The 14,828-nt window shown below is 38.0% G+C and overlaps 1 protein-coding gene across 9 annotated transcripts in view; it reads left to right on the top strand.

The window, feature by feature from the left end:
* The window catches only part of NPAS3 (neuronal PAS domain protein 3), a 907,184-nt gene that overhangs the window by 284,859 nt on the left and 607,497 nt on the right, over positions 1 to 14,828 (top strand). For all 9 annotated transcript variants that reach the window (XM_053594995.1, XM_053594994.1, XM_053594992.1 and 6 more), the window contains one exon: positions 4,857 to 5,101. In XM_053594995.1, the coding sequence (XP_053450970.1) occupies positions 4,857 to 5,101 (245 nt within the window). The remainder of the gene's footprint in view (positions 1 to 4,856; positions 5,102 to 14,828) is intronic.

Raw genomic sequence — 14,828 nt, 5'->3', positions numbered from 1 at the left:
TGCTCTGGTTCCTCTGTGACTGTTTTTACTCCTTTTTATCCCCTGTAAATATCTGGTAGTATGATTTCTGTAATCACTATAAACATTTCTGTGAAGTGAGAAACCAAAGAAATCAATTTTGCAAAGCTAAATTTGATAAACCACAAAGGGTAACTTACCTCTTTTAATTAAATAAGTCATCAAGACTGAAATTAACTGTTTTTCCCACTATGGACCAGGGCCCCAATGAGCAGTGGGCACCCTTATCCAACTTTGTGGTACTTCAAGGAAAACTATAAGTTCTGAATCTATTTCGTAATATTGGCTTTGTGATAGTGGCAGCAGTCTTTCTTTACCTTTTTGGTACTTTTTTTCTGGCTTCTGGTTTAAGAAGAATTTCATGATTGGCCTTGCCCCCGATATGGAGGCTGAGGAAGCAGATGCTGCTGAACTTCTACACTTCCCTGGGCACCACTGGTCCCGGGTGAGCTCTCCATGGTCCTGGAGAGCCTTTCCTGCCTTCAAAGAGAACTTTTAGATTTGTGATCTCTTGGGAGATATTTTGAAAGATCATCATCTTCTTTCTAGAAGTATACATATACTCTGATTAATAATTGTAGTTGCCATTTTTAAATCTTCCATAGATGTTTTCACAATCTTTCTGAATAATCCATTCTGTTAATAGCTGCTAAGATGTTCATTTATATATATGTAAACAAAATTGCTTGTCCTGCAATTGAATACATTTTTTCCTGCTTCAGTGTACTAAAAATGGTTCCCTATCATCCTGTACAAAAACATCATTTACTTACAAACCTTTAAGCTTCTGTTAATTAAGCACATATTATTTTTCATTTGGGTAACTCATTAGGTATGCCTGTGTTATACAACAGGTAGACCATAGACATAAGACTATAAGAAAAGGAATGATAAGTATGTCTTTAATAAAGGAATTATATTTTACATCTATTATGTATTTCTATGTAAGTATATGATGTGATATGATAGAATCAAGGAATAAGAATCATGTTAATGAGAAGAGAGTACACATTATAAACAAGCATTGTGGACATTTAAGCATAGACCATTCAGTGGGAAGTGAGCTTAGGTCCCCACTTAACATGTCTTATATTGTATTACTATGCGCCCGCCGTCACCGTAAAGATTTTACTAAGGAAATGCACTTAACTTAATTCTAACAACTTTATGAAGTAAATAATATTATCATTCCATTTTACAGAGGGGAAAAACGGAGGCAGAAGAAGTCATCTCTAATTTACATAACTAGGAAACAATAAAGCCAAGATTTATACCCAGAAATTCTGGCTGCACAGTCCACCTAATTCAAGACATTAGGTTATTACACTTTTGGCTTGAGTGGTGGTCTGTTTTGAGAACCTGGAAATAATTCGCTGTCTCCCTCAAAATATATGTATACACATACAATTTTGCATATTAATATCCAGTGGTTTGTGTGTGTGTGTCTTTTGAAATTGTTTGTTGATTTTGATTTTTTGTTGGTAATTATTATTGGTGAGACTGACACTGTAGTCACCTATGGATAGTTGACATTTTCATTTGCTGAGGATTAATGAAGAATCCATTTTCTGCTATCGTCTAGGTGGAGGAACATTAGAACAGTGGGAAGTTTAGGCATAGGGAGTAACTAATGGTAGATCTGAAGTGGAATCATATCTTAGATGGCAGAAATCAGCACTATAACACTTTACTCAGGTGCAGCCAGTCCATTCTATCTTTAGTAATCCAGAAGTGCAACCACAGTTTTTTGGTTTAGAACAAAATTTATTTTAGTTTTTTACTCGTATTACAGCCCTTAATTCATTTTGAGCCTTGCTTATAACTAGATTCTACTTCACAAGTGAGTGAAAGATTCATCTACATTCTGTGCCGTGTCTTAAGGTCTTGGCGTCCTCTTTTATACCCGCATCTCAGCGACCTTTATAATCCTTTGCCTGTGTTTTAATGCTGTTGCCTACAAAACCAATTGCTACTTATTACAGACACAGTGATATCATTCTGAAAGTATTCTGTGGTGCCTGCATTAGGATGTGATGTGGGAGTCATGGAAACCCTTTGTCATTAAGATCGTGGCCAGGAAGATTACTCCAGTAGGGACAATAGTGTGTGTTACAGTTTAACCAAAAAGGGGGTAGGGGAAGGGGAGAGTGGAGAAGAGAAAACAAGATGATAGTATAGGGACACGCGAGTAAGTTCTGACGTGTTAGAACAAGTAAGAAGAGCGTCGGAGGCAGGGTTTAGATAAGGCATCCAGAGGGCTTAGGGTCTGGCTGCTCCCCATCCCTGGGTGGCTCCAGAAAAGCCATCGCCCCTCTGTTCTCTCCATCCTATTAGGTTGATCCCTATGATCTTGGGCTTTGTTTTTCTATGAGGATTACTTTTTCCCCTTTATTGATTGGCTTATCCATTAATTGGAATTTCAGAATAGTTGCTTAATCCTGTCCTAGAGTTGAGTAGAGAAATTCCTGCCATTAACATGACATATCGATTAGATAGAAAATGAATCCATTTATGATCACCTGAGTGACATGTCTGAAGAAAGTAAGTCACTTGTAACATAGCATCCATAGAAAAAAGTTCCTGCAGAATTAGCTGCCCGAATTATTATCCCGTTGTCAAATGAGTCTCTGATCCATATTTGACCATGATGTATTTTACTGGGCTTGAAGAATTTTTAAAAACTTTAGTTAAATATTAAAAGCGGGGAATGTCATATGAAAATTTGGATTTTGTTTTCTAGAAATGGCAGCATCAGAAATCTGGCACAAGGCCTACCTTCCCCCAAGGCATCAATCTACTGGAACTCTGTGCTGTCCCTTTACCAGAGTTGTTGTCCTCCAGTGGCCCCCAGTGTCTGTCAGACATCTTCCCTTGTGGACATACCCTGCCTTAACCCTGAGAGCACTTGAGTTTGCAACCCCTGCCCTAGAGCTCTGTCAGAATCACTTACTGGGCCAAAAAATAATTGCAAGCTTAGCCCACCTTCTGGAGTAACATATGATTACAAGAAAACAGAAAGAGGAAAGCACTGAACTTGAACCACCGCACCTTCCCCTGTGTGCAAGTGGTGAGAAAATATGTTGAGACGTAGTTCTTTTGGCACAGCTGATTTAAATGTAGTTAGATTAATTGTCTTTATTACATAAAAGGAGGAATGTGAACCATTCTTTTCTCCTAAGGTGTTAGCCTGGATCATGGTTATACTTTGTCAGATTTTAGGACATCTCTCACTTTAAGTAGTTTTCAACAAGTCGAAATTGAGTACATGTAGAATCCAATGGAGGCCAACCAAGGTATTGGGAAATAAGTGATATGACACCTCTTTTCCTTGTAAATTAGTGATGCTTCGGCCTGAAGTTATCACTTGAGGAATATCTAGGAATAAAGGTTTGTCACCTGAGACTGCTGTGACTCTGAAAATGACGGCATTAGTTTGTGTAGTTCTGAGAAATACATTAGGTAATAATATAGAATATTTCATTATTAGAGAAAACACAAAACTGGGTAGGGTATTAGTCTGGCAAGTATCTGACCACAGCATTAGGGCATTACTTAAATTACACAGATACTCGTCAGTATTTTGGGTGAACACAGTGTTTCTACCGTGGACAGTGTCGGGGATGTTATAACAGAATGTGGGATAGTATTCGCCATAATATATTAATAGGGGATGGAGCCCCACTGTTGAACCCATTTTGCTCTGTTCCTCTGGTCTTGCCTCCTTCCTGTGATTCTTTCTTGTTATTTCATAATGGAGAGAAAGAATGCTAGATTCAAAGATTTAAAATGCCTTTCAATAAAATGAAAACATGAAAACGATCTTAATAGTACCTTGATAACGTAAACATCATCCAGTTCCTTGTCAGTGGGGTTCGATTTTGGATTTATTTCCCGTCAGACACAAAGCAGCGTGGGTCAGAGTGGGTGGATCTCGTGGCCAACGCTCACATACAGCTTCAGTGGTACCAGATTCTGCCCTCAGCCGTGTGAGCCAACTTCAAACAGAAATGCACATGAATAGTTAAAGGCAAATGCCGGGTCCCACCTGTTGCTGCTTCTGGGAAGTAATATGTCTGTAATGTTTATAAATTTCATCTTTTAACATTAAATTTACATTATGCTACAGTTTGACTTTTCTGGGCAGTGTATTCTTTAGTATCTGAAAGAATCTATTCATTAATAAAGAATTAAAGTACTGTTTTATCAACCTACAGCTGTCAGCACATTTATAAAGTTACATTGAAATCTTCATTTTAAACATGATGTTTTCTTTGTCTGACTTGAAGGTGCCCTGATCCTTTCCGAGGGCTGGAAACATATCATTGTATTTGTTTATTCTGTCGAAATGAATTGTGTTTGTGTTTACCTTTTGTTCTCCAAGATGATAATTGAAGTACATTTTTTCAAAATGTTTCCTTTTCATGGTTTGAGTTCCCATAGTGACAAAAATTAAATGAATACAACATTAGCTTGATAATGAAGATATTAACAGAAGCCCAATTTTTAGATTGCTTATAGCTGATAACATTAAGCCATACCTGGCCAACCCTACATTATGTCTTAGAAACAATGAATATATCTTAGTGCATAGACAACTGGAGAAAAAAACTGTCAAGAGAAAACTATTTTTACTCATTGGATTTGAGCTTGGGACGTATAAGGCCACAGGTGGAATTTATGGTTTTAGTGGATATTGTCTGAAACTCATTCTACTATCATTCTTGAACTTTGAAGCAGGTTGTAGATTTTTGCTGGGACAAAAGAAAAAAGAAAGCAATGTCTGCCTGGTGACAGAATCACACATGCTAAACAACTCTCTCCCACTCCTTTGATTCCAGTTTACAAGCATTGAGAAAGGAGAAATCCCGAGATGCTGCGCGTTCCCGCCGGGGAAAAGAAAATTTTGAGTTCTATGAATTGGCCAAGTTGTTGCCCCTTCCTGCAGCCATCACCAGCCAGCTTGACAAGGCATCCATCATCCGACTTACAATTAGCTATCTGAAAATGAGGGACTTCGCTAACCAGGGGGACCCTCCGTGGAACTTGCGAATGGAAGGCCCTCCACCTAACACATCAGTCAAAGGTAAGCGTTAGGCCCCTTTTCAGTCTGGAATGTGGTGGTCTGCTGGTTTCTCTCAGATGAAATGTTTACCATCATCCTTTCTTCTTTTCCTGCATATCAAATCCTTTAAAGGAATACAAATGTGGAAATCTGAACTCTGCATGAGAAAGACACCGTGTGAAGGTGAAATAAAACTCTTCTTTTTGTATTTTATTTTCAAAAAGTCTGTCAGCCTAAATATTCTATCCATTCCTATACGATTTCAGAGAAATAAGAGTGAAATGTCACTTTCAAGCCCATCTTGGGTTTGGTTTATGCTTTTCCAATACACACAAATTCTTCTAGATGGGAAATGTTTGCTAAAGGGTAGAGCTAGTATTTTCAGCCTTAAGTAACAAAAGAGAGGAAGGGACCAGAGTGCAATTTTAGTAGCATTTGAGTTAATGATTTTATTGACCAAATCAATGTATATACTGATGTTTCAAGTTTTTGTGTATATACACACACACATATATACTTGCTAAAAAGTTGTAAATATAAACATGTATTTGGTCCTTAGATGCTTTAAGCATCCTTCATTTGATGCTTAGAACTTATTATTGTTAACTGTTAGGCTTTTTTCACTCTGATACTTAAGACAGGTATTTTCTTGTGTGTTTTGAAACTCCTAATATTGTCTGTCATTTTCAGCATTTAAATATGCATGCACATACTTCTTGATGATAAGTTAGCCATAGATTTTTGATTTTTAAGAGTATGTTATTCAAGGCATGTTACCTAGAGGATGTGCTAGACTCTATATCCTGACCTTGCATGTGGGCTCTTGACATGAGCATGACATAAAGCTGGGCATTTTAGGGAGATGTAAACAATCTCTGAAGGATTAATTACGTTGTTTAGTTATGTGACTACACCTTGCCATCTACTTTTGGAAAAGACCCTATTTTGTACTAAGAGCTGAGATCATATATGGGTATATACATGTGTGAATTTGTTACTTACTTGAAGATTGTGTTATGCATGTGAGAGGAGGAAAATAAAAAAAAATTTGAAGAAAATTAATATTTAAACTTAACAGGTTATTTTACCCTAGGGCAATGGTTAGCAAACATTTTCTATAAAGGGCAATATAGTAAATATGTTTTGCCTTCAGAGGCTACTCAACTCTGTCATTGTAACACAAAGTCAGCCACAGATGAAATGTTAATGAAACGATGCGGTTGTGTTCCAGTAACACTGTATTTACAAATCAGGCAGCAGCCACCAGACTTGTCCCATAGACCATAGTTTGCAGACCACTCCTCTAGAGGGTAAGAAAGACATTCAAAGGTTGAGGAGAACATACAACAGAGGTATTTTTCAAGGATAGGATGTCAGCATAAGGTAGCACAGGACAAATGAACCAAGGCATGTTCATGCTGTTTTGTTTTTGGTTTTTTTAAACAACCCCTCTGCCCTTGAGAATGTAGATACCAATATGGTCATACACTAATCTATATTCTAGATATAGAGTTAGTAGTGAATTTCCCCAAGGTAGAGATGTTAATATAATCGTAGCAAATATACATTATATATTTTTTTCACTTTAATTCACAAAATAGTCTACCTTCATGTTTATTCCAAATCATGAGATATGAAAGGATGAGTACAATGGTTAGAAACCACACAATTTGAAAAATATGTTATTATTATCGAATTTGAAATAAATTGACGTACTAGACTTATTTAATGTAATTATCTTTTGTTTGTGGTTTTGGAAGGAGTTTGCCATGAATAGGCTTTCTTGGTGCCAATGGGTACCAGAATAGAAAAATGTGATGGTTCCATTGTCCGTCTATTCTTCCATGATGTTAGCACACCCAACTTACTTTTAGAACCATTGTCTTTTAAAGATGCAAACATATAGATGCTGTAGAACTCTTCCCTCATTTTACCACAAAGTGATGGACAAACAACTTTATAGTTAAGTGATTAGCAGATCTAAGGCAAGAACCTAGTTTTCTTGCCTTTCTATCTGGTGTTATTTCTATCTCTTTGTGTCATTTCTATAGACAATATCTGTTCTGTATCACTGTCATCAGACACTGCATATGAAATTTCTCAGCTTTAGGCTCTGACTAACAACTTCATTTTGCTTTGTGGCCTTCATTCAACTCAACTGTTGACCACTTACATTGATTAAGATGAATAAAAAGAAGATAATGCCTGGCTGCTGCCTCTAGAGGGGTGGCAGTCTATGTAAGGGCATGGTGGTGTCGCTAAGAAGAATGGGGAGGTCATGACAGATGTTTAGGAGCCTAGAAGGAGACAACATATTTTATCATTTAAAAAATTCCATCCAGATGCTGGGAGAGCACGTAAGTAGGTGCAGGGATGCCTTTGCTATTAGTAAGCTGGCGATAGACTAGAATTGAAGATGTAAGCACAGTGACGCCATACGGTCCTCCCTGAGTCTCCAGACTTGCTGTACATGTGATGAACACGTCCTATAAGCTGGTTCCCTACTGTAAAATAGATGTACATTTTATTGCTTTACTCTAATTCTTTAATGCAAATCTGCTACTCATTCTGATCAAACATTCATGAAACAATAACATCAAAAGAAATTCATTTTAATTTATTAAGGTCTTCTATGCTGTGCCCTTGAAGAAGTTCATGTGGATAAACAAGCTCATATAAACGGCCTGCAGCGTCATGTGACGCGCTGTTCATAATCCAACAATAAAACCACAGACGTTACCCTTCAGGCTTCTCCAACCAGTCTCTTGAATAAACCTAAAGGCAATTGGAAATTTATATGAAAAGCACTTACATTAGGTAGGCAACATTTTTTTAATGTGATGAGTTGATCATGTTAATAATTAAATTTCAAAGCTTAAATTTGTGCCACACAACTGTATAGGAATTTAATCATTTTTAATTTACTGCCTCAGGAAGGTCCTTTACTCTGCCCTGTACGGTATTCGTCACATCTTTTATTAATGGTCTATAAAGGTTGATGAGTTTGTTTTGTGATGCCCATTGTATACAAATTATTACAAGTTATGTTTGCAGAAAGAACACTCAGGTGACAGGGTAGGATACATCCCAAGTCAATTATTTCATGGAAATGAAATGATATGTTAAGCAGTTGAAAGGTAACAGATAGTTTTTTCCATTATTTTAGAAATATCTGTATTGTTATAATACAGATCAAATCTATAATGAACATTATGCATTATTCAAGAAATGACCAGGCCTTCTCAGCAGTGTTTCAGCTAAATAACTGATGATTGTAACCTTTAAAGAAATCTCATTGTGGTGACTGTTGGTAAATCACTTCTCCATTCATAGTAATCTCTATTTAGAGACTATCTAGAAACCATTATATCTTTTATTAATCTTAAAAGCAATAGCTGCTGATTTGACATTTGCTAAAACTAGATAAATTTTCTGTCTTTCTAATATCACAGACTTCAGTCAATTTTAGGAGTCTGTCTGCTGCAACTCTATTAATCCAGGAATATTTACCATTGTAAGCATAAGTTTTATTTCAATTTAGACATTGCAGCTTTCAAACAACAATTTGCCAATGTACGTGACAGGCAACAATATTAAACTATGTAAAGCAGAAGAAATCCTTAGCCTTTTGAAGGGAACAATGGGAGGACACATAAAACAACTAGTGATTAAAATTGACGGAACACATTAGGGATGAACTTTACTATTTACATAGAATTTCCCTTCATTGTTTCAGGCATCGATGGTGAATTAAGCAACAGATGCTTCTGAAAGGAAAGACTTGCAGGTCTTTATTTAAGCTCAACATGTTCTCTATCCTTCACCAGACTCTTACTTAAACAACGATATTTAATAGATTTATTTTAAATGATTGTGTAGGGTCACGGAGTGTAGGCCAGCCCCTAGGGCAGTGATTTTCAACTGGTGTGCTATGAGATGATCTTAGGTGTGCCGTGAAAGTTGTTAAAGATCATTCATTATTTTCAAAAGACGTTCAAAACAGGGTAAGTATAGTCTTTTTTCACTCTTCTTTTTGATCAACATAATGCAAGTATGCCGTGGAAGTTTAACTGTAGGTTCAAGTGTGATGTGAGATAGACAAGGTCAAAACACACTGCTCTAGAGTAACAGTGAACTCCAATATGACGGTTGTCCTCAGCACTGAGATAGCATTTTAGAAAATAGATTCTGTTTCAGTAGAAGGATAGAGATTCTAAGACTATCTAAGTGACAGGTCTTCATGGCCTAAGCAGCTCCCAGGCCTACCAGTTCTGTTCTGGCGTTTTACTGTGTCCTGTCACACATTTAATTCTACCAAGTGGCATTCATGCTTGGGGGCAGGTGTCACCTTCCTCATTACTATAAAACCCTGTGAGATGAAAGTTATTAGAATTCTTGCACAACCGTGTATACCCAGCCCATGGAATTATTTTTCACTTTTACACAGGTAAAGGGCAGAACCTAGGCTGAACCCTTCATTAGAGGGCTGGGAGCTCATGTAAAAGATGGAAACTCGGTTCCTGCTGGATTTTCTGACTTTTGTCATTCTCAGTAGACCGAGGGACTGACTCCCTGCTCTAGGCTGAGGTTCTGTTTGCCTCAATCCAAAGTAACAGCACTCAATGGAAACAGAACCATTTAATAGCTGGGCTTCCAATGTTCATTGCTGTGTAATTTGGTAAAAGGTACCAGGTAGTACATGGAAAAAATATGATACAATTGCCTTTTCTTAAGTATGCTTCCAGGGGGACTTTTTAATTATATGCTATTATTTTATATATTTCTAATGCAGTTATGACTTATGAAAGGAGCTCATGCAACACATAACTTACTTCCTTTATTTTACATCCTAATAGAACAAGCAATGTTTATGTCACCACACTTCCCCATGATCACCATCTTGACGCGAGGCAGGGCCAGCTTTCTGTCAATTGTGGGCTTTTAAGGAAGGCAGGGTATGTCTCTGAGGCCCTAATTCTTTGGCATTTCATACTTTATCAGAAAATCTTGGATATCTACAGAGGCAGACTCTATCCCATTGAATTCAGCATGCACAGTATTATGTAGCATCGCTGTTTTCTTGGTACACGCCACTGTCAGCATTTGCAGGTCACCCTTGTTTTCAGTGCCTCTGGTACCCCTGAGCATCCAGCATGCCCTCAGCTCCAAACAATGACTCAATGTAAGTGTATTCTTGAGAATGACGACTGAGAATATGTGAATATTCAGGTGTATGAGTCGGCTATTTCCAGAGAACAAGCAACCGTAATACCTTACTGCCATACAGCAATACTGTAAATACAGTAAATACAGCCTTTACTCCATGAGCTACAGTTAGTCTGGGAGTTGGAGACCCAGGCTGGACTCAGCCAGGCAGCTCTGCTTTGTGTCCCCGCTCTGGCCGGGTGTGACTCTGCTGAGGGTTTAGCCCAGGTCTGTCCCCTGCTAAGAGGCAGAAGCTATTTGGGAGAAGCTTTTTTCATGGGGATTGTGGCACAGGTGCCAGAAGGTGAGCAAAACCAAGCAATACTTCTTAATACCGCAGCTCAGAACTGTCACGATGTCATGTCTGATTATGTTTTTTTGGGTCAGTGCAAGTTGTGTGACCAAGGTCAAGGGGGCAGGGAAAGACATCGCTTCTCTGTTGGGAGATGCTGCAAAAAAGTATGGCCAAAGCTGTGAATAAAAGGTGAACGTGAGTCAGTAGTGCATCGGGGTGCTCCTTGAGTTTTGTTTGCCAAAAAAGAAGAGTGGAAATGAGGAATTTTTTTTTGTGTGTGTGTGTGTGTAAACTTCTGGAAATGTGGGTGAAAAGGTATTCTTTGCATCTTCCATCAGGATTTGCCAGCCTGCTTCTCTCTCCACTGTCATCTCATTTTTCTCTAGCAGTATCAAATGCCCAAAACCATATGGCTATGCCTTTGGACATGTCATTAGCTAACTGGAATGTCATTTTCTTTCATATGGGCAAAAAGGAATGACTTTTCTTCATCTGTCACAAAGGTCGTGGCTGACACTCCTATAGTGAAAGACAGGTTGCCAAGAGAAAAGCATAACAGATTTATTTAATCAACGTTTTATAAGAGATGGGAACCTTCAGAAATGAAGACCCAAAGCCCAGGGTGTACATTTATTTCTGGGCTTGGTGAGGAATGGACAGCCATGTAGACATGTGAGGACAATGGTAATAGGCTAAGGGGGTCCCAGCAAGGCCTGTGTGCTCAGATTCTTCTTGGCAGTCCTTCCTCTGTTCTATTTCCAGAAAACAAGCACCGTAATACCTTAGTGCTTAACACCGTTCACATAAGAGTCTGCAAAGGAGGAAGGAGAAGGTCAGAAAGTGACCTTTCTAGGTTTTATTGCTTGCTTTCGGGAAAAACAATTCTCCTTTCTATGACCCATGTTGGGGGAGGAGAAAGGAAGGTGGGAAAAGGTCAGAGAGAGCACATCTTGCTTGTGAGGCTCTTCTAGTCTCCTCCAGTTTCAAGTATCTGGCATGTCGCGGCACCACGCTTCGGGCGTCTGTCCTGAGCTCAGCATCTTTAGGGTTTGCTGGACTCCTAGTCAACTTTCAAAACCCAGCTCAGATTTTACTCTCTTACGTAAATTTTCTCCACTTCCCCAGAGCACTAGTAATTTCTTTCTGTAGGTTATTGTTATATTTTTTCTGCTGGTTTATCAATAACTTAAATTATTTGTTATTTTCATATACTTGTCTTAGTATTTAGACCAGGAGTTCATTGAGAGAATAATATGAGTAATTTTATCCATTTTTATATCTTCAGAACCTTGAACAGCATCTATTTAAACATATTTAGACATTTTTTCAAACTGAATTATGTAGAATTATGTTTTGGGATTGCTAGTTGTAGAGCTGAGTAATATTGGTAAGAGCTCTGGATGGGTCTAAGCCATAAGCTGAGAAGAAGAAAAGAGGTGGGGAGGGGTAAAAAAAAAAAGAACAGAAGAATAATAGAGGGGATCACAATGGGAGCAGCCTGAAAAACAAAGGAGAAATAAACAGCATATGGCACAGGAGCTAGAAAAACTGGTGGCCTCCTGGGATGCGCTTGTCTCACCGACAGGCTCTCTTAAGTGATGTTGAGGCAGAGGAGGTGAAAGTTAAAAACTATAGTCTCAAGAAACTCATGAGTATTGGGGGTGTATAAATTCAAGTCCATTTAATGACTATCTGAGTATCTTCTCTTAATAAATAAATCCTCTAAGTCCTGTGCCTTGGTGCTACTTACAATTCATAGAGAAATAAATGTGGAGTAAATAAATAATGGTATGACAGCTTTTAATAAAATTAAACATACCACGTGTTCTGTGTTACAAACCCCTCCCTAGACCTCTTTTTTTTTTTTTTTTGTCAGTGATCCCCTACTCACTCTCTCCTTAGAAAGGATTTAGTGATTATTGCCTCAAACTAGCTTCTCTTGGGACTGCTGGGTTTCTTGAAGATGTTTATTAAGAATTTCAAAACCACATGCTCTAATACTTCATAGTATGCTAACATTTCCAGTTTCTTTTTTTCTTTATCATTTTCCTTTCATTTATTTCCCCTGACCATGAGGGTATCATGCCTCCCTTGGACTATGAATTTAAAAATATAGGACAACATTCCTTCTCTTAAAAAGTTTTTTTATCTGTTTTGATTAGCAAGGTGAACACATGTAATCATTATAAATAATAAGCAGAAAAATAAGGTAGCACAGTCACATTTTAAATTAGTGAAGTACCAAGTCTATACCATAGACAAAAAATGAATTCAGAACTATATATAATGTATTGGCTTTGCTCGCTTGACAAAACTTGAGGGAATATATTTATATTCTATGGCAAGCCAACTTTTTAAAAAAGCATACCATTTCTCAGTGATGTGGTATTTTAGTCATGACACCACAGGTGCCGCATTATAATGCCCTGTGTTCACTTAGGCCTTTCAAGCCACGTGCTCTGTTCTGAGGACTGGAATTCTTTAGCATGCTTTTGTTAGCTCGATCACCTCTTGCAAAGCACAATATATAGTTTCAGAGCTCCGCAGATAACAATATTTCATGGGCATGGCAAAGAAGGAGTCACCTCTGACTGCTTTATATGATTGAAATTGTACTGTGGCTTTAATTTTCAGAAACTGCCTTCTAGATACTGTGCATAAGTCTTAGCTATGTTTTAATAAACATGTGGTGACCTCCACCTGTAAAAACTAATACGGCTTTGAATACCGATTGCAGCTTTCGCATCCTTCCTGGTTCCATAATATGTCTATGAAGATCTTAACTTGGGCAAGAAAGGAAAGCCAATAGAATTTTTGGGTTTAGAGGCTGTGCAGCTCACCTGTTCCAATGCCCTTGTTTTGTTGAGGAAACAAAAGTGGAGAGAAGTTTAATGACAAAAGCAAAGTTAATAACAAAGTTGCAACTAGAATTTGGGTCTCTGGAATCCCAATTCAGCACATTTTCCTCCATAATGAAGAGACTATTCTTTCTCTTTTTAGCCACATGTCATTGGAATCCCTCTGCCTCAGTTATGTTATATGGGAGCGTTTGTGTACACACGCGGCTCATGTGTAGACACCAGCCTGTTTTAGAGCAGATGGTGCCATTGTCTGCAAATGCATAAAATACAGGTAGACTATTCAAAAGCCTGACAATTGGAATCCTATGAAAAGAACAATTTTCAAAAGGTATTAGAGCAGCGGTTCTCAACCTGTGGATCGTGACCCCTTTGTAACAATGAAAATATATCTCGGCATTAGGAAGGTTGAGGACCACTGTATTAGAGGTTCTAATTACCAGTAGGGGAAACTGGGTGAAACTGGATAGGGAAGCATTCTGTATTGTCTTTGGAATTTTTCTATAAATCAAAATAAAAATATTACTTTAAAAAATACTGGAATTCACTCTGATGATGGAAACGTGGGGAAAACAAGCTTCTGCCCAAATGGGACCTCATTCTGTCCCCGTTTCCTACCTTTCTATAAGGTCAGTGTTCTGTAGGGCTTCATTGCGGGTTACAGAAAGAAATAGGACTCACATTCACAGTATCAATCGAGATCTGAGAGAGAGAAAACTGATTAACCTGTTTGCGTGTAGTTTTCTTAAAACCTTTAAATAAATTATCTATTTCCAATGGAGAGTCACACACGAGCACAAAAAAGCACACTGATGTCCTTCCTTTTTTCTTCACTAAAGTCATGACAGATGCTACATATTCTGTTCTTCAACTCTTTAGCTCACCTAAACAGGAGAGTTAGAAAGCCAAGACAAAACTAGTTATACACGTAGAGTTCTTCAACAGGGGTCAGCAAACGTTTTCTGTAAAGGGCCAGACCGTATATAATGTAGCCTTTGTGAGTTGTAACTGCTACCCCTACCCCCGTTATGATGCAAAAATAGGCAACTTGTACCTGAAGATGTGTGGTTGTGTTTCAATAAAACTTTATATGTGCACATTAAAATCTAATTAAGATGTCATAAAATATTATGTTTCTTATGATTTTTCAGCCATTACAAAATTAATACTAATAACATGTCCCTAGCTGTGGAAATAGGCAGAAGGCTGTACAGAAATAGGCAACAGGCTAAATTTGACCTGCGTGAGGGCCATAGGTTGCCAACCCCTGTTTAGAGCACTTTCCCTGGAGAGGAATAAGATACTTTTTAAGAACCCGTTGTGGTGGGAAGCATACTACTAGTTATAGTAAGCTAATTTTTGTGTTCATTTGATGTAGAGCAATAACAAC

Source organism: Nycticebus coucang, chromosome 6 (genome assembly GCF_027406575.1).
Source record: "Nycticebus coucang isolate mNycCou1 chromosome 6, mNycCou1.pri, whole genome shotgun sequence".
Lineage (NCBI taxonomy): Eukaryota > Metazoa > Chordata > Mammalia > Primates > Lorisidae > Nycticebus > Nycticebus coucang.
Note: the sequence above shows the minus strand (reverse complement) of the source record. Positions and strands in the feature narration are given on the sequence as shown.